The sequence below is a fragment of the Oncorhynchus mykiss genome, chromosome 2 (assembly GCF_057628025.1).
Source record: "Oncorhynchus mykiss isolate SJ-2025 chromosome 2, ASM5762802v1, whole genome shotgun sequence".
In the NCBI taxonomy this organism is placed as follows: domain Eukaryota; kingdom Metazoa; phylum Chordata; class Actinopteri; order Salmoniformes; family Salmonidae; genus Oncorhynchus; species Oncorhynchus mykiss.
Window position 1 is genome coordinate 63,997,089 of NC_143023.1, and position 23,868 is coordinate 64,020,956.

At 43.9% G+C, this 23,868-nt stretch overlaps 1 protein-coding gene across 1 annotated transcript in view; it reads left to right on the forward strand.

The window, feature by feature from the left end:
• nell2a (neural EGFL like 2a) overlaps positions 1–17,787 on the forward strand; it is a 107,623-nt gene extending 89,836 nt beyond the window's left edge. Inside the window, exons 16-20 of the mRNA XM_021567998.3 lie at positions 7,674–7,814; positions 9,977–10,170; positions 10,827–11,003; positions 16,813–17,037; positions 17,276–17,787. Coding sequence (XP_021423673.3) covers positions 7,674–7,814; positions 9,977–10,170; positions 10,827–11,003; positions 16,813–17,037; positions 17,276–17,317 — 779 coding nt within the window. The 3' untranslated portion in view covers positions 17,318–17,787. The remainder of the gene's footprint in view (positions 1–7,673; positions 7,815–9,976; positions 10,171–10,826; positions 11,004–16,812; positions 17,038–17,275) is intronic.
• Positions 17,788–23,868: the final 6,081 nt, after the last annotated feature.

A 23,868-nucleotide genomic window follows, 5' to 3' on the forward strand; every position in this document is an offset into this window, starting at 1 on the left:
TATCATGCTTCTTTAGACCTGTCTAAAATATATGATGGATTTATTGTGAAGGTGTAGGCTATATTACATGGATTTATTTGACTTTTTAAAATGTGTGGAAGCCAGGAGATGCCAAATGTGTTTATGCTAATTAACGGTCAATTACCGTGAGACCGACAGTTACTTGCTTGACAATCACCGGCTGACTAAATGTTGTGACCGCCACAGCCCTAGTCACGATAACAGCTGAAAACTCCTTTGGGAGGTAGAAGGGTCAGCTTTTGACCATAGATACTTCAAGATGGGTGAACAGTGGGTTGACACTCCCACCGCGCTGGAATTAGCACACCAGTTGGAGTTGATGAAGACGCAAACCCCTCCCCCCATCGATATCCCCGACTCCACTGTCCTGTCCGCCCGGTGAACGGAGAATCCATTGAGTTGGATAGCCGTGGGGGGTATCTTTTCTGAGAGCCATGTTTCAGAAAAGCAAAGAATTTAGCAGTTCCGTGAGCTCCGTTGGTCGGAGATCATCCATTTTATTATCAAGTGATTGTACATCAGCCGGTAGAATGGAGGGAAGAGGTGGCCGGTTTTCACTTCGCCTTAATCTCACCAGGATGACCCCTCGCTTGCCTCTGTAACGCCGCCGTTTCCTCTTGGGTAGCCCGAAAATTGGGTTGGTATTACAGAGAGAGAGCAGAGCAGATGAGTCGAAGTAAAAGCCGTTATTGGGCTAAGTAACTGCTGATCTGATGTTCAAGAGTTGTTGTCGGTTGTAAGAAATAATAGCGGATACATTTTGTGAAAATAGAGTAAAAATAACAACCACATAATCACAAAACAGCATAGTTGTGCCGGAGCAAAACGGCGGCCATCCAGTGGCGTGCGAACTTGTTCCAGCGAATGAAATAGGCGGGACTTTCCAGCCTCCAGTGGCGGTGGCTATGTAATGTCATCCGACAACAGAGTCACTCGTTACTACAGCTCATAAACTAAGACTGGCTAAAGAGACTGAGATTTAGAAATTAGAAGTGAATAAACATTGATAAAAACAATTCAAATACACAGACAGTCCCCGAATTGACATTTAACAGAGGATTACTTAGAAATTATTATGCATTAATTCAGTGTTTCATTGTAATACATGACTTGTAATTTAATAAAAAAGCAGTAGCACTGTATTTAATGTCTAATAATAGATGGCAATTGGCTTATGTGTTATAAAAGCCGATCAAAATCATTTTTGGGCTATTGCAAGTTAGTTCCTGTCATATGAGTTCCCCTGAGTGTTAATTAGCCTACTATTTCATATGATATACAGCCAAAATATGAACTGGCAGCAGCAGACTAAATCTGTGTCAGAGTGTGACTTTTTATTTTTTCTCCTTACCGCGAATGCACTGTCTTCTGCAGCAGCAGCTGATCTGTCAGTGCTATAAGCCTAGCATCATTTCTCAGCACAGACACAGTCATAGCACTCAGACAAGCAGAACCAGAATTTTTATAAAGTTGGTCAATTTCACCATTTAAAAAAAAAAAGTCTAGTTAGATTTCCAGTTCATTATCTGACTGAACACTATCTATAGACTTCACTTCGCCATGCTTTTCCTGTTACCGAGTAATGAGCCCGTCCTCCTATAGCCCCTCCCACCAGCCTCCACTGCATGCTACTGTTGTTGCTTTGTACGTACAGACTACTTTAACGCACCACTCTATTCTCCCGACACCTCGCCTGGATCAGTAATCTTTCAAGTCAACACCAAATTTGAAATCCACTTAACACCAAAACATGTATACAGGAGACGACAGCAGAATCATATTTGAAAAGGGATTAGGAAGTGACGTGTAACAAATAATATGTACTCCAAGTTCAGCAGATCAGGATTATCCTTCATTTCCCTGTGAAAAATAGAATATTGTCATTATATTGAACAGTATGTGAGATCTTCTGTCTGCAGCTGGTGCTCTGGGTGATAGAATCCTATAGAGGACTGTCCAGGCCCTGAGGTACTGCTGTCAGTCAAGACGAGAGGAGAGAGCCTCTACCTCTGTATCTGCCTCTGCACATATTTAGAGAGAGAGAGAGATGGTGAGAAAAGAGAGCAATAGAGAGAGAGGAGAGATAGAGAGAGAAAGAAAGAATGAAAGAAAAAAGAGAGGGAGAGAGAGATGGAGAGGGAGGGTGAGAAGGAGGACAAGCAGAAGGAGGGAAGGGAAGACGTCAACCCACTATTTGAGTGTCCTTGGAGAGCAGTTTTAATAGAGCCTTTATTTCCAGCCTGTCGCTCACCATAACGAGCGAAATAACCATGTCTGTCCAATCAGCCCTCTCCACCTCCCTTCCGCTCTCTTTCTTTATTCCCCCTCTCTCTCTCGCTTCTTCATCCCTCTCGCTCTTTCTCTCCCTGTCTCTCTCTTTCTTTATCCCCATCTCTCCCCCTGTTTCTCTGTCTCCACCACTATCTCTCTCTCAGTAGCCAAGGAGACCTGTGTTTGGCCTTGACCTGCTTGGAGAGAGAGATGGAACTCTCAGCTCTCTGTTATGTGTTGCTGTTTTTCACTGAAAATAACATATTATACAATTCACGGCCAAGCTGAAATAGAATGTGATTTTTAGACTGGAATCAGGCTGCTTATTGGGATTCACAGTCATAATTCCTCACGCTTTCTTGTACAGTGAGTATACAAAACATTAAGAAAACCTACTCTTTCCATGACATACATGTATGTAGACTGACTAGTTTAATCCAGCTGAAAGTTATGATCCCTTATTTATGTCATTTGTTCAATCCACTTCAATCAGTGTAGATGAAGGGGAGAATACTTTTTAAGCCTCAAGACAAATGAGACATGGATTGTGTGTGTGCCATTCAGAGGGTGAATGGGCAAGACAAAATATTGAAGTGCCTTTGAACGTGGTATGGTAGGAGGCAGGAGGTGCCAGGCGCACCAGTTTGTGTCAAGAATCGCAATGCTGCTGGGCTTTTCACGTTCAACAACTTCCTGTGTGTATCAAGAATGGTCCACCACCCAGAGGACATCCAGACAACTTGACACAACTGCGGGAAGCATTGGAGTCAATATGGTCCCCTGTGGGACGCTTCGGTACCTTTTAGAGTCCATGCCCCGATGAATTGAGGCAGTTCTGAGGGCAAAAGGGCGGGGGGGGGGGGGGGGGTGCAACTCAATATTAGGAAGGTGTTCCTAATGTTTGGTATACTCAGTGTACATTCAATTTACACACACAGCCACCATCATGTTGTTTTTGCTCTTAATGGTACATTGAAAATTGAAAGATGTAGTTGTGAATACGTGCCTTGCATTTGTGATGACATTTCAATTCAGATGTGACAGGAAGCAGTTAAAGAAGAAGCCTTTTCCGTTTTAGAAGGTATATTTAAAGCCACTGTCAATTTGCCAAAGGCCTCAGAAGTACTTTGCTGTAATTGTGATCAACAGCTGTGGTGTCACATAAAGGAAGTAGAGGGTGAAACGTTTCATTGGAAACGTAACCTCCTGGGCATGTAAACTTAACAACAGAACAGTTTTAATGAATATACGCTGAAAATAGTTCCATTTGTGTATATTTAGAACTGCATTGCCTCTAGTTTATAAGTAGTGACTAACCGCTCTGTCTTTCTGTGAACAATTCCATGCAGTCAGATTGGATAAACTATGATTTAAAGGCCCAGTGCAGTAAACATTCAGTTTTTCCTGTATTTTGTATTATATTGGGCAACAGCTGCTTTTTAGCAGTGTTATTTCCTTTATAGTTGCTGGTTGAAAATACAATCTACAATAGGACCTTCTAATGTGCAGGTTTGTATGGGCGGGAGTTTCAGCGTTCCATGGTGACATCACCATGCAGTAAATTGGTTAATAGGCCAATAACAAAGAGCGTTCCAAACCTCTCTACCAATAACAGCTGGTTTTCAGTTTCCCCCTCCCCTGTCCTAGCAAAATTCTTGCTTGAGAAATAGTTTTTTGCTAAAAAGCTATTTTTGCCCATTTTAATGGAAATCTATTACAGTAAGGTACTTAATTGTTACAGAGAAATTATTTGATATTGATTTAAAACGGCTGCATTGGGCCTTTAAATAGATTCAGCTTTTTTCCCCTTCTTGGCTCGAGACCACATGCCGCTTCTCTATTTCAAAGCGTGTGAAGCTCTGTCAACTGACATTCACTGGCAACAAAGAGCATGAGAGATTTCACTATGACTGAGAGAATAGAGGACATGCTTAATTTCAACCATAGTTATTCCTTTTGGTGTAACCAAATGATATGCTTTTATCCAGAAAACACAGTTGACCGAAATACTTATTTCCTGAAGGAAGAACATCACCATCCCCTAGACTTAAACATGATGTCTATATCTCTCTACCTGCTGTAGGACTGTATACATGTAACGTTTAACCACCTCTTTGAGCCCCAGCATGAATGCATATAGTTCCCTTAAAGCCATGTTGAAATATGTCATGTATAGGAGCATAGAAAACCTGCTGTGTTTGACTTAGACAAACGTTCACATCTCTTAAATAGATAAGGGCCTAATCTCCACGACATTTGATCAATGGTTAATCTGCTGGAGAAATTCTATTAAAGGGTTGAAGGCTCATTAGCCGATAGATCTGAATCCTATTACTGCTGTGGCAGAGGGAGACGACACGGGGAGAGATGAGAGGGGAGGAAAGGAAAGATGAGAGGAGAGATGATAGGGGAGGAAAGGAGAGAAGGAGAGATGAGAGGGGAGGAAAGGTAAGGAGAGAGGAGAGATGCAAAATCTGGATCCCTACAAATCAGCTGGGCAAGACAATCTGGACCCTCTCTTTCTAAAATTATCCGCCGAAATTGTTGCAACCCCTTTTACTAGCCTATTCAACCTCTCTTTCATATCGTCTGACATCCCCAAAGATTGGAAAGCTGCCGAGGTCATCCCCCTCTTCAAAGGGGGAGACACTCTAGACCCAAACTGTTATAGACCTATATCCATCCTGCCCTGCCTTTCTAAAATCTTCGAAAGCCAAGTTAATAAACAGATCACCGACCATTTCGAATCCCACCGTACCTTCTCCACTATGCAATCTGGTTTCCGAGCTGGTTATGGGTGCACCTCAGCCACGCTCAAGGTCCTAAACGATATCATAACTTCCATCGATAAAAGACAGTACTGTGCAGCCGTCTTCATCGACCTGGCCAAGGCTTTTGACTCTGTCAATCACCGCATTCTTATCGTCAGACTCAATAGCTTTTGATTCTCAAGTGACTGCCTCGCCTGGTTCACCAACTACTTCTCAGATAGAGTTCAGTGTGTCAAATTGGAGGGCCTGTTGTCCGGATCTCTGGCAGTCTCTATGGGGGTGCCACAGGGTTCAATTCTCAGGCTGACTCTTTTCTCTGTATATATCAATGATGTCGCTCTTGCTGCTGGTGATTCTCTGATCCACCTCTACGCAGACGACACCATTCTGTATACATCTGGCCCTTCATTGGACACTGTGCTAACAAACCTCCAGACGAGCTTCATTACTCTGGACGGTTCTGACCTAGAATATGTGGACAACTACAAATACCTAGGTGTCTGGTTAAACTGTAAACTCTCCTTCCAAACTCACATTAAGCATCTCCAATCCAAAATTAAATCTAGAATCGGCTTCCTATTTAGCAACAAAGCCTCCTTCACTCATGCCGCCAAACATACCCTCGTAAAACTGACTATCCTACCGATGCTTGACTTCGGCGATGTCATTTACAAAATAGCCCCCAACACTCTACTCAGCAAACTGGATGTAGTCTATCACAGTGCCATCCGTTTTATCACCAAAGCCCCATATACTACCCACCACTGCGACCTGTATGCTCTCGTTGGCTGGCCCTCGCTACATATCCGTCGCCAAACCCACTGGCTCCAGGTCATCTATAAGACTTTGCTAGGTAAAGCCCCGCCTAATCTCAGCTCACTGGTCACCATAGCAACACCCACCAGTAGAATGCGCTCCAGCAGGTATATTGCACTGGTCATCCATGAAGCCAACACTTCCTTTGGCCGCCTTTCCTTCCAGTTCTCTGCTGCCAATGACTGGAACAAATTGCAAAAATCTCTGAAGCTGGAGTCTTACTTCTCCCTCTCTAACTTTAAGCATCAGCTGTCAGAGCAGCTTACCGATCACTGTACCTGTACACAGCCAATCAGTAAATGGCACACCGGACTACCTCATCCCCATATTATTACTTACCCTCTTGCACCCCAGCATCTCTACTTGCAAATCATCATCTGCACCTCTATCACTCCAGTATTAATGCTAAATTGTAATTATTTTCACCTCTACCTTCTACATTTGCACACACTGTACATAGATTTTTCAATTTGTATTTTATTTTGTGTTATTGACTGTACGGTTGTTTATGTGTAACTCTGTTGTTGTTGTTTTTGTCACACTGCTTTGTGTTGATGTTGGCCAGGTCTTTATGTTGGCCAGGTCGCAGTTGTAAATGAGAACTTACTTATTTAACCTACCTGGTTAAATAAAGGTGAAATAAAGAAAACATTAAAAGATGAGAAGGAGAGGTGAGGAAAGGAGAGAAGGAGAGATGAGAGGGGTGGAAAGGAGAGAAGGATTATAGAGGATAAGAGGACAAGAAGAAGGGAGAGGCCAGAGAGAAGAGAGGAAGGAATGAGGGGAAGATGAGGAGAGGAGGCCTGAGCTGTGCTCTCCAGGGGATCCTGCTGTGTTATGTTTTGTCTGGGGGAATCGAATGGGAAGGTCACTGACAGTGCAGGGCCATTTTCATAATGAGGAACTCTGATAATGTATCACACATGCACACAATCATAAAGAAGCCATCAGTGCCTACACAGACACATTTAATCAATCTAAAACCTGGGTCCTCATATTTAGCCCCCACCCTGTTTTCACTAGCATCTCTCATCTAATTAAATATGGGTTTAAATAGTAGGGCATTTTCTCATACGGTGCAGTTGATTCAGATGTTGAATGTATTTACACCTCGTTCCTTTGTAAGAAATGGGTGCTCCCTTCGTTGTTCGTTGAAATAAATTGGTTTACAATAGGCTAGTGATGAGAAAAGAGAAGAGTGGGAGAGATAGAGGGTGGGATACAAGACTTGTGAGCATGTGACGAATGCTGTATTGTGGAGAGCATAATTAGAGTCAAGGTTGAAGCCTGGTTCCTGTGCTCTTTACCGTCAATGAGACCTACAGCAAGAATGGATTCACAAGCTTCCAAGGTCTTCCAAGGGTTTTTAACACCCCTCTTCAGGGGACATTTGTTTTGTGCTGTAATAAAACAAAATCAAGTAAATATGTAAGATTCATTACAATTGCCATGTTCACAAACTGATTTCTTCTATTGATGAATGTACCCGTCTCTCGCTGTGTTTTCATGCCAGATCGATACAGCGTGCATATCCTATCAAATCCTGGACACGCTTTTGTATCAATTATGGATCAGTCAATGTTGAAAAGCCTATCAGGCAAGAATGAAGCTAAGTTCTGTATGCGGTTCCTGCTGACATGATTCAGAACAAAAAACTATTGGAGATTGAGGTATGTTCTTACATGTCTCTCTCTCTTTCTGTCTCGCTCTCTCTTTCTGTCGCTCTCTCTCTCATTTTCTCTCACTCTCTCTCTCTCTTTCTCTCTCTCGCTCTCGCTCTCTCTCTCCTGATAGACATTAATGAGTGTTCTGATGGGTTCGTGGTGTGTAATGACAAAGCCATCTGTGTCAACCTGCCCGGCTGGTACCACTGCGAGTGTCGTGATGGCTACCACGACAATGGATTGTTCTCGGCCAATGGGGAGTCGTGCATAGGTGAGTTGACCCGCCCTTTTTCTCTCAATACTAAAAGAAGCTCCGTGGTTGTAGGCAAACTTCATTCAGCTCGTCACATGATAATGCCTATTGAAATTCCATGCATAGAGTATATTAGCACACTAGTTTGTGTGTTTCCATTATTCTAGTGTATTCTAACATTGATCATAGCAGCATATCTAACCATTGCAGAGATAGACTCTCTGACTCAGAGATTTCCTTGGCCTTCTTTTGGCCATTTTTTTGCTGTCTGGTGCAGGTAATAGTGTTATTGGACATACCATTACTGGTACATTTTCCTCCAAATCCCTGTCTGCTTTTTACTGCTCATGGAATCTTTCTGAAACATTCTCTAGTCTAAAGCAACCTGTCAAGGGCTTGTCAAAATGGAAGAAAACCCTCAATCTAGCAGTGCACCTCAGCAGTAACAGTGCTGCAGCTCTGTCTGTCTGCCTGCTATATAGCCTAATTTTACCTGTCAAGTCTACCTGATCGACACAGCCCACTGGGCACAGACGTCAATTCAACGTCTATTCCACGTTGATTCAACGTAATTTAATTTAAATGACATGGAAACAACGTTGATTCAACGTTGATTCAGTGTGTAGCCAGTGCAAGAGCACATTAAAGGGGAAGTTTACCTAAAATCCAACATTTCGTAAGTGAGTCCATATATTGAAACTAGTTTCCCCGATTCTATTTTGGGGGAGAGGCGAAGACAGTAGCCAAGCATTACAAATGAGTTATACGAAGTAAAACAGCAACCTACAAACATATGCTTATAATCTGTAATACATTTTTTATGGCTATGGGGCTAAAAGTAATTATATTGTTAGGATACTCATGGCCACTATTCTGTCTATTCTTCAATGTATTTATTTTTTATTTAACCTTTATTTAACTAGGCAAATCAGTTAAGAACACATTCTTATTTACAATGACGACCTACCCCGGCCAAACCCGGACAATGCAGGGCCAATTGTGCGCCGCATTCCAGACTGTATCACGACCGGATAAAATAAAATTGTATTTGTCACATGCGCCGAATACATCAGGTGTAGACTTTACCATGAAATGCTAACTTAGGAGCCCTTTCCCAACAATGCAGTTAAAAAGTAAGAATTACTGTCCATAACAATGTAAGATGACACAATTACTGTCTAGCTCCTCAACATATGCTAACTGGTAGAACACCTAGACTACAACACAATAAGATCCACTCAAAATGCAATGATTAGACTATACATACGTCCACACGCTCGCTTTGATGCTTTCTCTTCTCAGAGGACGTGCGTGAAGCTAGCCACAATAAGGATGAGCCACAAAAGGGAATTTGCGGTTCGCCTTCAAAATAAAAGTCCTCCATTGAAGATTATTTAAAACGGATACAAGTAGTGGAATCATGTCATATTTGGACTAGATAATGCTAAACAAGGTAGGAATGTTGTTATTTAAATCCAACAAAATATAATCATGTATTTATTATTATGGTTAGCTTCACACAGGTGGCTGTAGGAGTGTTTACATCGTATTTCCTGTTTGTATCGCTAGTAGCCATCTTCTGCATGTGTCTGTATCTTTCAATGGAAAGCAGTGAAATGTGCCTTCTTTCCTAGATTTATTACATAAGTCCAGCCAGGGACCGATCTCTTTAGGCTACCTGTGATACATCTTTTAACTTTTGCGCCTGCTCCTTCTCCCTCCTATAAAACTCACATGTTACATCTAGCTCCAAATAACGGCATATACCTCACAGAGTTGCCCCACGAGAGCGCAGTTGTTACCCATGTCCGCTGTTGTTGCAGTCGGCCACATAATATAATGATATCAAATAATCGCAATAGTTTTAGGTGGAAAAGTACACATTTCCTGACTCAAAACCAATAGTACTTTTGACAAAAGTAAGTCATTTGGCCATACACTTTCAATAAAACAAAGAATTTATCCACAATTTGCGGATTTCTCAATTGCTCTTTGACAACGGAGCAGGTCTAGCACAAAGACAAGTCATGAGTCACGTGATCCGTTTTTACAGCTTTTCAGTTCTAGTTTGGAATCATTTGTCTTTTTTTAAGCAGTAAGATGTGTGAATTTATGCATAAGCTACGGTATTTGAACTGCGTTGAGCATATGTGTGAAGTCATCTCTCTTGCTCCCTACAGATATCAACGAATGCAAGATGGGGAGGAACACCTGTGCCAATGACACAGTGTGCTTCAACTTGGAGGGGGGCTATGACTGCAGGTGCCCCCACGGGAGGAACTGCACTGGAGACTGTATCCTTGACAACAAAGTCAAACACAACAGGCAGATCTGGGTGCTGGACAACGATAGGTGCTCCGTCTGCTCCTGTCAGGTGAGACAGGTAGATGGGTATAACACAAACAATGGTCAGATCAGTGGTGTTCTATTAGTTGATGTTAAACAATATGATGATTGGTTATCAATTCAGTTTGATATATGTTTAACCCAGAGGTCTGAACATGTAAATGCATCAACCAGTTGTTTTTGGAAAACTTGGTTTTAAATTAACCAAAATAATATCTATATTTTCCCTCGTGAATCTACGGCTACAGTCTTGAAACGTTTAGTAATTTAGTGTTTCATTTTTGATAATGTCTGGCAATGCTAGCAGGTGATTATAGAGGATTAGTATGGGTATTGAATGATCAAGCATCACATTATTAATTTGATTACAGAGGAGGAGGGCAGAAATTAAGTTTAAATGAAACGAGTCATTTTAATTGATTGGAAAAATTGAGAACCTGCCTGTCAAAATTAGCAGTATTGAACGGCTGAGTGAACAGAGAGCATAAACATGTTGTTGTTTTGGAGCGGTCACGGTCAGCTAGTAGGGAGCAATGGTAATTTTGAGTGTGTGTAATTAACCAATAACCAAGGTCAACTAGCAAAGATTGTTTGTGGGTTATAGAGCTCAAGACAGTACTTTGAGACTGTACTCGAGTCGTGTGTCGATTGATAGACCATGCATCTGCCCACCCCTCTGTGCAGACTGGCCAGGTGATGTGCAGGAGGATGGTGTGTGACTGTGAGAACCCCACAGCTGACCTGTTCTGCTGTCCAGAGTGTGACCCTCGCCTCAGCAGCCAGTGTCTGCACCAGAACGGCCTGCTGACCTACGGCAGTGGCGAGTCCTGGGTGGAGAACTGCCAGCAGTGCCAGTGTCTGGTAAGTACCAACAATACACAGCCTATAGAGAGATAGGACACACTGTACTCCACTTTAGGAATGAATGTACGGGAGATACTGGACATCAGAGTGGTGGCCAGGGGAATAGTAAAGGTGTGTGTTTACGGGCATGTACAGGTCCCTGTGTCCACACAGTGGGTGGCCTCGGAGAAGTGTTGTGGATAAGCTTGTTAGGTTGTCCTGGCAATATATAAAACAGAATTATGACGTGTCAAGAGCGTTCTTTATTGAATCTCCCATGAAGAAATGTGCACTGTTTGCATCGACTCTCTCCACTGCGCCGACCTTTTCTAAGGTTCCCGCATCCCTGCTGTTCAAACAACAGGAAGGCTTTTTTATGAGGATTTCACACTAAATCTGACAGAACATCACTACCTACCGCCTCCGATACGCCTTTCAGACGCACTTTACAACCAGATATATTTTTATTAAATGCAAATGTCACGCTTGGCATTCTCCCTGGCCATTCTGCTCCCAGAGAGAAGCAACACTTAGCTGCATTTGTGTCACTATGCCTTTGCGTCGACCCACAAATCATCGTTCTGTCAGCCCTCTCTCTCTGCCGCCCGCCAGTCCCCTCCAGAAGAGTGGTATTACTGTTGGTCATTTTCTCCCTGAGATCAAACAGAGTGTTGTAGAACAGACACACAGACAGCAATGCCACATCACTCTCCTTCTGTGATTAGCATATGAATACAGGGACACAAATGGTGCAGGTCCATGCAGGATTTAACCCGGTGTTTTACCCAAAAGGCTCAGACTTTTCTATTTCCATCTACGCGGGCCGTCACCCGTCTCTCACTGGGCCATAGCTGCAGTGGACCTGCTCTCACTTGGGGTCAAAACCACGCCACTGGTACTTTTCAACTGTCATTTATGTAGCAATGTCTAACTGTGAACTTTAATACCTGCCCGCAAAACAACTGTTTTTTATTATGCAGAGGTTGATGATTCTGCTCATTACAAATCCTCACTGTCAGCCCTAGCTATGGAAACACACTTTCCCTAATATAACATAAGGGTGTATACACTGGTGTTACAGTCGAAAAACAGCATAAGTCAGATCCATAGCTAGAGTAGCAGGCAGCATAATGTTGTTCCCTTCTCCCATTGTGATGCTGTCCTTAAGGGCCTTGGGTGGATTACTTACAGCAGGCCATTATAGGGCTGGAAAAGTGTTGGAGAGGCAGGTAGATGTAGACTGCTCCCTCTCTCCCTCCCCGAGGCAGGCACTCATATCCACGCACACACACACACACACACACACACACACACACACACACACACACAAACACACACATACACACACACACACACACACACACACACACACACACACACACACACACACACACACACACACACACACACACACACACACACACACACACACAGCCACCAGTCAAAATGGTATAAACAGCAGCGCTTGAAAGAGAGGAGGGGAGGAGAATGGTGCGTAGAGATAAGCGTGGGATCCAGTAGCATGACAGGGACGTGAAATGGACCCTGAATGCCTCCATAGTTATCAGAGCCAGAACCATACGGGCTCCGCTCACCAGGGAAACGGACAAGCTTAGAATCTTAGACATAGATACAAGCCACCTTTTACTTCAAATTTACTTGTGCACTCAAGCAAATGACAGAATATGTTATTTGACGTATGTACAGTATATATATACAAAAGCATGTGGACACCCCTTCAAATTAGTGGATTCGGCTATTTCAGCCACACCTACTGCTGACAGGTGTATACAATCGAGCACACAGCCATGCAATCTCCATAGACAAACATTGGCAGTAGAATGGTCTTACCGAAGAGCTCATTGACTTTTAACGTGGCACCATCATAGGATGCCACCTTTCCTACAAGTCAGCATGTCAAATTTCTGCCCTGCTAGAGCTGCCCCTGTCAACTGTAAGTGCTGTTATTGTGAAGTGGAAATGTCTAGGAGCAACAACGGCTCAGCCACGAAGTGGTAGGCCACACAAGCTCACTGAACGGGACCGCCGAGTGCTGAAGTGCATAGCGCCTTAAAATCGTCTGACCTTGGTTGCAAGATCACAATGCACAATGCCAAGCGTCGGCTGGAGTGGTGTAAAGCTCGCCGCCATTGGACTGGAGCAGTGGAAACGCGTTCTCTGGTAAGATGAATCAAGCTTTCTTCATCTGGCAGCCCGACAGACTAATCTGGGTTTGGCAGATGCCAGGAGAACGCTACCTGCCCCAATGCATAGTGTCAACTGTAAAGTTTGGTGAGGAGGAATAATGGTGTAGGGCTGTTTTTCATGTTTTTCATGTTTTTCATGATTCTGCCTCTTACGCCTCTTAGTTCCAGTGATGGGAAATCTTAACACTACAGCATACAATGACATTCTAGACGATTCTGTGCTTCCAACTTTGTGGCAACAGTTTGGGGAAGGCCCTTTCCTGTTTCAGCATGACAATGCCCTCGTTCACAAAGCAACGTTCCAATTCACCTTTGGGATGAATTGGAACGCCGACTGCGGCCAGGCCTAATCGCCCAACATCAGTGCCCGACCTCACTCATGCTCTTGTGGCTGAATCGAAGCAAATCCCTGCAGCAATGTTCCAACATCTAGTGGAAAGCCTTCCCAGAAGAGTGCAGGCTGTTATGGCAGCAAAGGGGTGACCAACTCTCCATGATTTGGGCATTAATATGGAGTTGGTGATATGTATATCGAATTATATATGTTCAACGAGCAGATGTCCACATACTTTTGGTCATATAGTGTATCTCTGACTCGCTACAATAGGTATAGAATGTTATGGGTATAGGATACTCTTTTAGCCATAGACCTGGAGACATGAAACATGGTTGTAGTAGGACACAAGGTTGTCTAGCCAAGGCAAATCTCTGACAAGGCTCACTAAACCAAATGTCACCAGTAAATGTCATTCTTCGCAGACGTTTTTTGGACGGACTCTGACATGTACTGAGATTCATAATAGGAAAGGAAAAGGAAAGATTGAAGAAATGAGTTTCTGATCTAGAGAAAGAGATTTTAGTGACTGACCCACCTTCCAGGGCCCATGTGAAGGTGATTAAATGACATCCCATACTGTGTCATGAATACCTATAGTCTAAAGCTTTCCCTAAAGCTAAAGAAAGAGTTCTGCTTCAGGGGAATCACACTTAAAATGTTTACTCACTAAATGAAGGCAGGGAGCACACATTAGCACAGCATGTGCCTGTATTTTATAGCCCACTAATTTACTACAATATCACTAAAATGCAGAGCTAGCTGATTTTCAGCGATATTAAATAACCCGATGGGAGACTTACAGCAAACTAAACTCATAAGCAGTTTTGAGTTTCTGTGTGTGTGTGTGTGTGTGTGTGTGTGTGTGTGTGTGTGTGTGTGTGTGTGTGTGTGTGTGTGTGTGTGTGTGTGTGTGTGTGTGTGTGTGTGTGTGTGTGTGTGTGTGTGTGTGTGTGTGTGTGTGTGTGTGTGTGTGTTTTTTTCTTGCGCATGCTGATTTTTACATTTTCCAAAGAGGTGTAAACCACTCACTTCAGGGATGAAAATGTTATCAGAACTGGGTGATGCGGAATCATATCTAGGAAGGTGGCCAACATTATGACCTGTATTCACTGGCTTATTGAAACGGCTGCTGGAGAAATCCAATAAGGGTTCCCCAACTGGTGGGTGATTTCATTTGACCCCCACCAAGTTTTCTGAGCAAAAAATGAATTATATTTTTTATTATTACTGTTATTACTATTATTACTATTTTAATTTTGGAAATTGGTCTCACGCTACATGACCAAAAGTATGTGGACCTGCTTGTCAAACATCTCATTCCAAAATCATGGGCATTAATATGTAGTTGGTCCCTTCTTTGCCGCTATAACAGCCCCCACTCCTCTGGGAAGGCTTTCCTGTCATGGTCGTTTAGAGAGGGATTGGACCAAGGTGCATCGTGGTAGACGTACATTTGTACTTTTATTAGAATGACACCGAAAAACAACAAAATACAAACACGAACGTAACTCTACGTGCAGAAAGCAACTACACACAAACAAGATCCCACAACTAAAGGTGGAAAAAAAGGCTGCCTAAATATGATCCCCAATCAGAGACAATGATAGACAGCTGCCTCTGGTTGGGAACCATACCCGGCCAACGAAGAAATGGAAAAACTAGAATGCCCACCCAAAGCACACCCTGTCCTAACCAAATAGAGAAATAAAAAGGCTCTCTAAGGTCAGGGTGTGACATGTCCACTAGATGTTGGAACATTGCTGCGGGCTCTTGCTTCCATTCAGCCACAAGAGCAATAGTGAGGTCGGGCACTAATGTCGGGCGATTAGGCCTGGATCGCAGTCGTCATTCCAATTCATCCCAAAGGTGTTCGATGGGGTTGAGGTCAGGGCTCTGTTCAGGCTAGTCAAGTTCTTCCTCACTGATCTCGACAAACCATTTCTGTAAGGACCTTGCTTTGTGCATTGTCATGCCGAAACAGAAAAAGCCTTCCCCAAAATGTTGCGGTTCTTGTGCTGATGTTGATTCCAGAGGCAGTTTGGAACTCGGGAGTGAGTGTTGCAACCGAGGTCAAACTATTTTTGCGCGCTATGGTTTTCAGCACTCGGCGCTCTCTTTCTGTGAGCTTGTGTGGCCTACCACTTCTTGACTGAACCGTTGTTGCTCCTAGACATTTGCACTTCACAATAACAGCACTTACATTTGACTGGGGCAGCTCTAGCATGGCAGAAATTTGACTAACTGACTTGCTGGAAAGGTGGCATCCTGTGACTGTGACATGTTGAAAGTCACTGAGCTCTTCAGTAAGGCAATTCTACTGCCAATGTTTGTCTATGGAGATTGCATGGCTGTGTGCTCGATTTCATACACCTGTCAGCAACGGGTGTGGCTAAAATAGCCGAATCCACCAATTTGAAGGGGTATCCACATACTTTTGTATATATAGTGTATTTGATCATAGTTATGGCGCCGGAGGGGATGGCTGACATTTTACAGGCTTCTATTTTAGTTTGTTTTTTCACACTGTTTGTAACTTATTTTGTATTTATTATTCGTAGCTGTCTATTTACCACCACAAACCAATGCTGGCACTAAGACTGCACTCAACCAGCTGTATAAGGCCATAAGCAAACAAGAAAATGCTCATCCAGAAGCGGCGCTCCTAGAGGCCGGAGACTTAAATCTGTTTCACCTCATTTCTACCAGCATGTCACATGTGCAACCAGAAGAAAAAAAACTCTAGACCACCTTTACTCCACACAGATAGATGCATACAAAGCTCTCCCTCACCATCCATTTGGCAAATCTCACCATAATTCTATCCGCCTGATTCCTGCTTACAAGTATTAATGTATTTATTTTATTTAACCTTTTATTTAACTAGGTAAGTCAGTTAAGAACAAATTCTTATTTACAATGACGGTCTATCCCGGCCAAACCCAGCCAAACCCTAACCTGGACGACACTGAGCCAATTGTGAGCCACCCTATAGGACTCCCAATCATGGCCGGTTGTGATACAGCCTGGAATCAAATCAGGGTCTGTAGTGACGCCTCTAGCACTGAGATGCAGTGCCTTAGACCGCTGCGCCACCCGGGAGTCCAAAATCTCTATCTTTACATGATCATTTCTTGTCGCCTCAAGGTAGTATATAAGTATACTGAAATATTTGACAAGGGACAGGAACTATAAAATTGTAGGGATAATTGACTGTATATATTACTGTCTATCCCTGTCCCAGTGATATGACTCCAGTATATCTGTCTGTCTCTCCCTCCCACAGCAGGGTCAGGTGGACTGCTGGCCTTTGTCGTGCCCGCCAGTGGACTGTGAGTTCACGGTGGTGCCCGAAGGCGAGTGCTGTGCCCGCTGCATCATCGACCCCTGCCAGGCCGACACCATCCGCAACGACATCACCAAGACGTGCACGGACGAGCACGGCATCCAGCGCTTCAGCGGCTCCTCCTGGGTCAAACATGGCACTGAATGCACCCTCTGCCAGTGCAAGGTAACAGCCATGGGTATTTATTATATCTATGCAGACTTCGGCCAACTATCCTCCATATTGGTACCAAACTCTCCATGACTCTATCGAGGTTCTAAATGTCAGACCAAATTTGCCTTTCAGTGAGAAAAGTAGAAATAGCTCATTCTGAAGTAGAGAAAATTCAAAGAGAAGAACTGTATTGTGGTTGAATTCTAACAGCGACTCACTCTAAAGTCTCTCTCTCCTCCCCCTCTTTCAGAATGGACATATCTGTTGCTCAGTGGACCCCATGTGCCTTTAGTTCCTGAAGCTCTGAAGGCACCTCCCTGTACATTGTTATCCATGTAAAAACAACTTGCATTTTCCACCCTCCTGTCCAACTTCTTTATACCAAATACAAACATGTATCATAGAACACAGATGATGAACTACAGTAGGCCTTCCCACATGCCCCCTCTCTGTGTTCAGCCTCACCAATCAGGGTGACCCATGTGCATTGAGGAACACCCCCGAATCATCTGCAACATGACACTGTAAAATACTATTATGCTGGCATGACTGTGCTCATCGTAGAAACATTTAGCTGATTTCTAAACTTTTAATCTCTAAATGATATCCTAGGTAGTGATCGTTTTAGTCTTCATTTTAATTTGCCACATTATGAAAGTTGTCTATATTTTGTGGTCCTCTGTAGGATTACTTTCCATTTTGTATTTATTTCAAGGCTTGTTATTGTGTAATAGTGAAATAAAGTATTTCCATTTACATTAATTGAGTTTGTTTGAGCTTGTCTTTTTTCATGACATTCTTGTATTGCTCATCTAGAACTTTGATATCCATTTGATTCCAAGCATTACTCTTACTACACATTCTGTGGTCACAATAATGTCAAAAACTCCTCCTCCCAGGTCTCCTTGACCTGAATCTTCAATCAACACAGATGATGACAAATCGCTTGAGCTTTGCCTTCTCAGACGTCCCCACTTCCTGTGATGAGGACAGCGAGGTGAGAGAGAGGTCCTGTCAAAACATATGTAAGCTTGAAAGCGTGTTAAAGGAGAGGAGAGCTCATCTTGGATGTGACACCAGCAGTCACAGCATGTAAGAGGTACACATCCTCACGGCTAACCTTTCACATCTATTATTCATTCATTGCGCTGGTGGGATTCCTCTGTCTGCCCTGCTGCCTGGGTACATCGTGGTGGTGATTACATCGTTTATTAAAAAAAGCACGATTATTTCACCTTTATTTAACCAGGTAGGCTAGTTGAGAACAAGTTCTCATTTACAACTGCGGCCTGGCCAAGATAAAGCAAAGCAGTGCGACACAAACAACAACACAGAGTTACACATGGAACAAACAAACATACAGTCAATAATACAATAGAAAAAAATCTATATACAGCATGTGCAAATGAGGTAGGATGGAAGTAGGATGGAGAATGGAGGTAAGGCAGTAAATATGCCATAGTGGTGAAAAAATTACAATATAGCAATTAAACACAGGAGTGATAGACGTGCAGTAGTAAATGAGTCTGCAAGTAGAGATACTGGGGTGCAATGGAGCAAAATAAATCAAATTAATAATAGTATGGGGATGAGGTAGTTGGATGGGCTATTTACAGATGGTCTATGTACAGGTGCAGTGATCTGTGAGCTGCTCTGACAGCTGGTGCTTAAAGCTAGTGAGGGAGATATGAGTCTCCAGCCTCAGTGATTTTTGCAGTTCGTTCCAGTCATTGGAAGCAGAGAACTGGAAGGAAAGGCAGCCAAAGGAGAAAATTGCATTGGGGGTGACCAGTGAAATATACCTGCTGGAGTGGGTGCTACGGGTGGGTGCTGCTATGCTGACCAGTGAGCTGAGATAAGGCGGGGCTTTACCTAACAAAGACTTATAGATGACCTGGAGCCAGTGGGTTTGGCGAGGAATATGAAGCGAGGGCCAGCCAACGAGAGCATACAGGTCGCAGTGGTGGGTAGTATATGGGGCTTTGGTGACAAAACGGATGGCACTGTGATGGACTGCATCCAATTTGCTGAGTAGAGTGTTGGAGGCTATTTTGTAAATGTCATCGCCGAAGTCAAGCATCGGTAGGATGGTCAGTTTTACGAGGGTATGTTTGGCAGCATGACTGAAGGAGGCTTTGTTGCGAAATAGGAAGCCGATTCTAGATTTCATTTTGGATTGGAGATGCTTAATGTGAGTCTGGAAGGAGAGAATGCAGTCTAACCAGACACCTAGGTATTTGTAGTTGTCCACATATTCTAGGTCCAGAGTAGTGATGCTGGACGGACGTGCAGGTGCAGGCAGTGATCGGTTGAAGAGCATGCATTTAGTTTGAGAGTTGTATGGCATTGAAGCTCGTCTGGAGGTTGGTTAACATAGGGTCCAAAGAAGGGCCAGAAGCATAAAGAATGGTGTCGTCTGCGTAGAGGTGGATCAGAGAATCACCAGCAGCAAGAGTGAAATCATTGATGTATACAGAGAAAAGAGTCGGCCCGAGGATTGAACCTTTGGCACCCCCATAGAGACTGCCAGAGGTCCGGACAACAGGCCCTCCGATTTGACACACTGAACTCTGAACTCTGAGAAGTAGTTGGTGAACCAGGCGAGGCAGTCATTTGAGAAAACAAGGCTGTTGAGTCTGCCAATAAGAATGTGGTGATTGACAGAGTCGAAAGCCTTGGCCAGGCCGATGAATACAGCTGCACAGTACTGTCTCTTATCGATGGCGGTTATGATATTGTTTAGGACCTTGAGCGTGGCTGAGGTGCACCCATGGCCAGCTCGGAAACCAGATTGCATAGCGGAGAAGGTACGATGGGATTCGAAATGGTCGGTGATCTGTTTATTAACTTGGCGTTCGAAGACCTTAGAAAGGCAGGGTAGTCTGTAGCAGTTTGTGTCTAGAGTGTCTCCCCCTTTGAAGAGGGGAATGACCTCGGCAACTTTCCAATCTTTGGGGATCTCAGACGATACGAAAGAGAGGTTGAACAGGCTAGTAATAGGGTTTGCAACAATTTTTGAGGATAATTTTAGAAGGAGAGGGTCCAGATTGTCTAGTCTGGCTGATTTGTAGGGGTCCAGATTTTACAGCTCTTTCAGAACATCAGCTATCTGGATTTGGGTGAAGGAGAAATGGGGTAGATTTGGCCGAGTTGCTGTGGGGGTGCAGGGCTGTTGACCGGGGTAGGGGTAGCCAGGTGGAAAGCATGTCCAGCCGTAGAAAAATGCTTATTGAAATTCTCAATTATTGTGGATTTATCAGTGTTGACAGTGTTTCCTAGCCTCATTGCAGTGGGCAGCTGGGGTGAGGTGCTCTTATTCTCTATGGACTTTACAGTGTCCCAGAACTTTTTGGAGTTTGTGCTACAGGATGCACATCTGTTTGAAAAAGCTAGCCTTTGCTTTCCTAACTGCCTGTGTATATTGGTTCCTAACTTCCCTGAAAGTTGCATATCGCGGGGGATATTCGATGGTAATGCAGTACGCCACAGGATGTTTTTGTGCTGGTCAAGGGCAGTCAGGTCTGGAGTGAACCACGGGCTATATCTGTTCCTTGTTCTAAATTTTTTGAAAGGGGCATGCTTATTTAAGTTGGTGAGGAAAGCCCTTTTAAAGAATAACCAGGCATCCTCTACTGATGGAATGAGGTCAATATCCTTCCAGGATACCCGGGCCAGGTTGATTAGAAAGGCCTGCTCTCTGAAGTGTTTTAGGGAGCGTTTGACAGAGATGAGGGGTGGTCGTTTGACCGCAGACCCATTACGATTGCTGACATCCTGGTTGAAGACAGTTGAGGTGTATTTGGAGGGCAGGTTGGTTAGGATGATATCTATGAGGGTGCCCGTGTTTACGGATTTGGGGTTGTATCTGGTAGGTTCATTGATAATTTGTATGAGATTGAGGGCATCAAGCTTAGATTGTAGGACGGCCGGGGTGCTAAGCATGTCCCAGTTTAGGTCACCTAACAGCACGAGCTCTGAAGATAGATGGGGGCAATCAATTCACATATGGTGTCCAGGGCATAGCTGGGGGCAGAAGGTAGTCTATAGCAAGCAGCAACAGTGAGAGACTTGTTTCTGCAAAGGTGGATTTTTAAAAGTAGAAGCTCAAATTGTTTGGGCACAGACCTGGATAGTAAGACAGAACTCTGCATGCTATCTCTGCAGTAGATTGCAACTCCGCCCCCTTTGGCAGTTCTATCATGTCAGAAATTGTTATAATTGTTATAGTTAGGGATGGAAATGTCAGGGTTTTTGGTGGTCTTCCTAAACCAGGATTCAGACTCGGCTAGGACATCCGGGTTGGCAGAGTGTGCTAAAGCAGTGAATAAAACGTAATGTTAACATGCATGAAACCAAGGCTTTTACGGTTACAGAAGTCAACAAATGAGAGCGCCTGTGGAATGGGAGTGGAGCTAGGCTCTGTCGGGCCTGGATTAACCTCTACATCACCAGAGGAACAGAGGAGTAGGATAAGGGTACGGCTATAGGAACTGTTCGTTTAGTACGTTTGGAACAGAGAGTAAAAGCAGCAGGTTTTTGGGCACGGTAGAATGTATTCAAGGCATAATGTACAGATGATAGGATGTGAATACAGTGGGGGTAAACTTATGCATTGAGTGACGATGAGAGAGATATTGTCTCTAGAAACATTGTTTAAACCAGGTGAGGTCACCGCATGTGTGGGAGGTGGAACTAAAGGGTTAACTAAGGCATATTGAGCAGGGTTAGAGGCTCTACAGTGAAATAAGACAATAATTACTAACCAAAACAGCAATGGACAAGGTATATTAACATTAGGGAGAGGCATGCGTAGCCGAGTGATCATAGGGGTCCAGTGAGTAGCTCGGCGGGCCGGAGACAGCTAGCGGGCCGGGGCTAGCAAGCAAGCAGAAGGGCCTTAGAGGGACGTCGCGATGGAAGAAGTCTGTTGTAGCCCCCTCGTGCTGTTACGTCAGCAGACCAGTCGTCATGGATCAGCAGGGCTCCGTGTAGTAAAAGGGTCCAGGCCAATTGGCAAAATAGGTATAGTGGCCAAAGAATTTGGCTGATGGGCCTCTTCAGCTAACAGGCTGCGGCTAGCAGGCTAGCAGATGGGCATTCAGGGGACGTCGCGATGGAGGAGCCAGTTGAAAAACCCTCTCGGGCGAATTAAATCGGTAGTCCAGTCGTGATGGGTCGGCGGGGCTCCGTGTCGGCAGTAAAAGGGGTCCAGGCCAATTGGCAAAATAGGTCCGTCAGCCCAAGGAGTGGCTGACGGACCTCTTCGGCTAGCCGGGAGATGGGCCTAGAAAAGGCTAGCTACAGGCTAATTGGTTCTTGCTTCGGGACAGAGACGTTAGCCAGAAGTGGCCCCTCGGATAGCAACTAGCTGCGATGATCCAGGTGAAAAGGTTCAGAGCTTGCAGTAGGAATCCATAGATATTGAGAAAAATAAGTCCGATTTGCTCTGGTTTGAGTCGTGCTGTGCAGACCGGCGAGAGTTGTCCGGGCTAAAGGTACCTGATGACTGCTAGCAGTGGCTATCTGACTACTAGCTAGTAGCTAGTTAGCTGGCTAGCTGCTGTTGGGGTTCCTGGTTCAAAAGTTTAAAAAGATAGCAGATCTATACCACATTGGGTGAGGCGGATTACAGGAGAGTATGTTGAAGAGGTTAAGAAAAATATTTTTAAAAGACGACAAGATGAGGACAAAAGACGTCTGACTGCTACGCCATCTTGGATTCAAGATTAGTAATAATAATAATAATGTATTACATTTCTATTGCGCTTTTCATAAGAATTTCAAAGCATCAAACTAATAAGCAATACACCATCATGCGTAGCCTAGCTATAGTTAGATCAACCAATAGAGGCCGTCTTTGAGTTTATCCTCCAAAGATGGAGAGGTACAGTTCATGGCTTGATCAGAAGGTGGTCAGGGAGATGGTTGAGGAAGATTCTATTGACGATCGTGTAGAGGGCTACTCTGGGAACCAGCCTGAGTCGTGTAGCTACTGGACTTCTCCTTCACAATGTATAGCACCCACTTGGGTGATGCCTCAGCAACTCTGTGCCAGAAAGCTCACCCCACATAGCTCAGTGTAATAGCCAGTCATCCTCACTATGAGCCCTCTGCCTCAGCACTGCATTCCTTTACTGCATCTCACATTCCTCTCAAACTTCAGGTGACTCATCAATTGACCAGGGCTCCCGAGTGGCACAGCGGTCTAAGGCTGTGATTGGAAGTTGCATAGGGCGGTGCACAATTGGCCCAGCGTTGTCTGGGTTTGGCTGGGGTAGGCTGTCATTGTAAATAAGAATTTGTCCTTAACTGACTCGCTTAGTTAAATAAGGGTTAAATGTAAAAAAAATATTACTGTTTTCAAAAGATCAGGAACTAGCAGCCAGGTGAAACAAAAAAGCTCAGATGCAGCATTCAAACAAAAACTATTAGACAGCTAGCTAGCCAAGCCAAAAAGAGTCCATCTGCAAATCTGTGGGTCAAAACAACCAGAAATATGCAATAAAACTCAATAAAAACACTTACAAATAATATATAGTGCAGTTCAGTAGTCAACCCCGGGATCAAGGACCATCAACGTTGGTCTGATTTTGAGTGGTGTTTGAAGTTTAGGACTTTCGTAACTCTGCTAATACACACGCAGTACTGGATTTGATGGAGAGCTCTCATTGGTTCAATACACATCTCATTTGTTCAATACACATCTCATTTGTATTGTTACGGGTGTTTCCTGTATCTCCAGAGGTAATGTTAACACTTGTATGATTCAGAGTACGCCACTTAAAACCCCTTATACAATTAGCATATCAATTTACGGGCTGGCTGGGAGGAATGAGTTGTGCC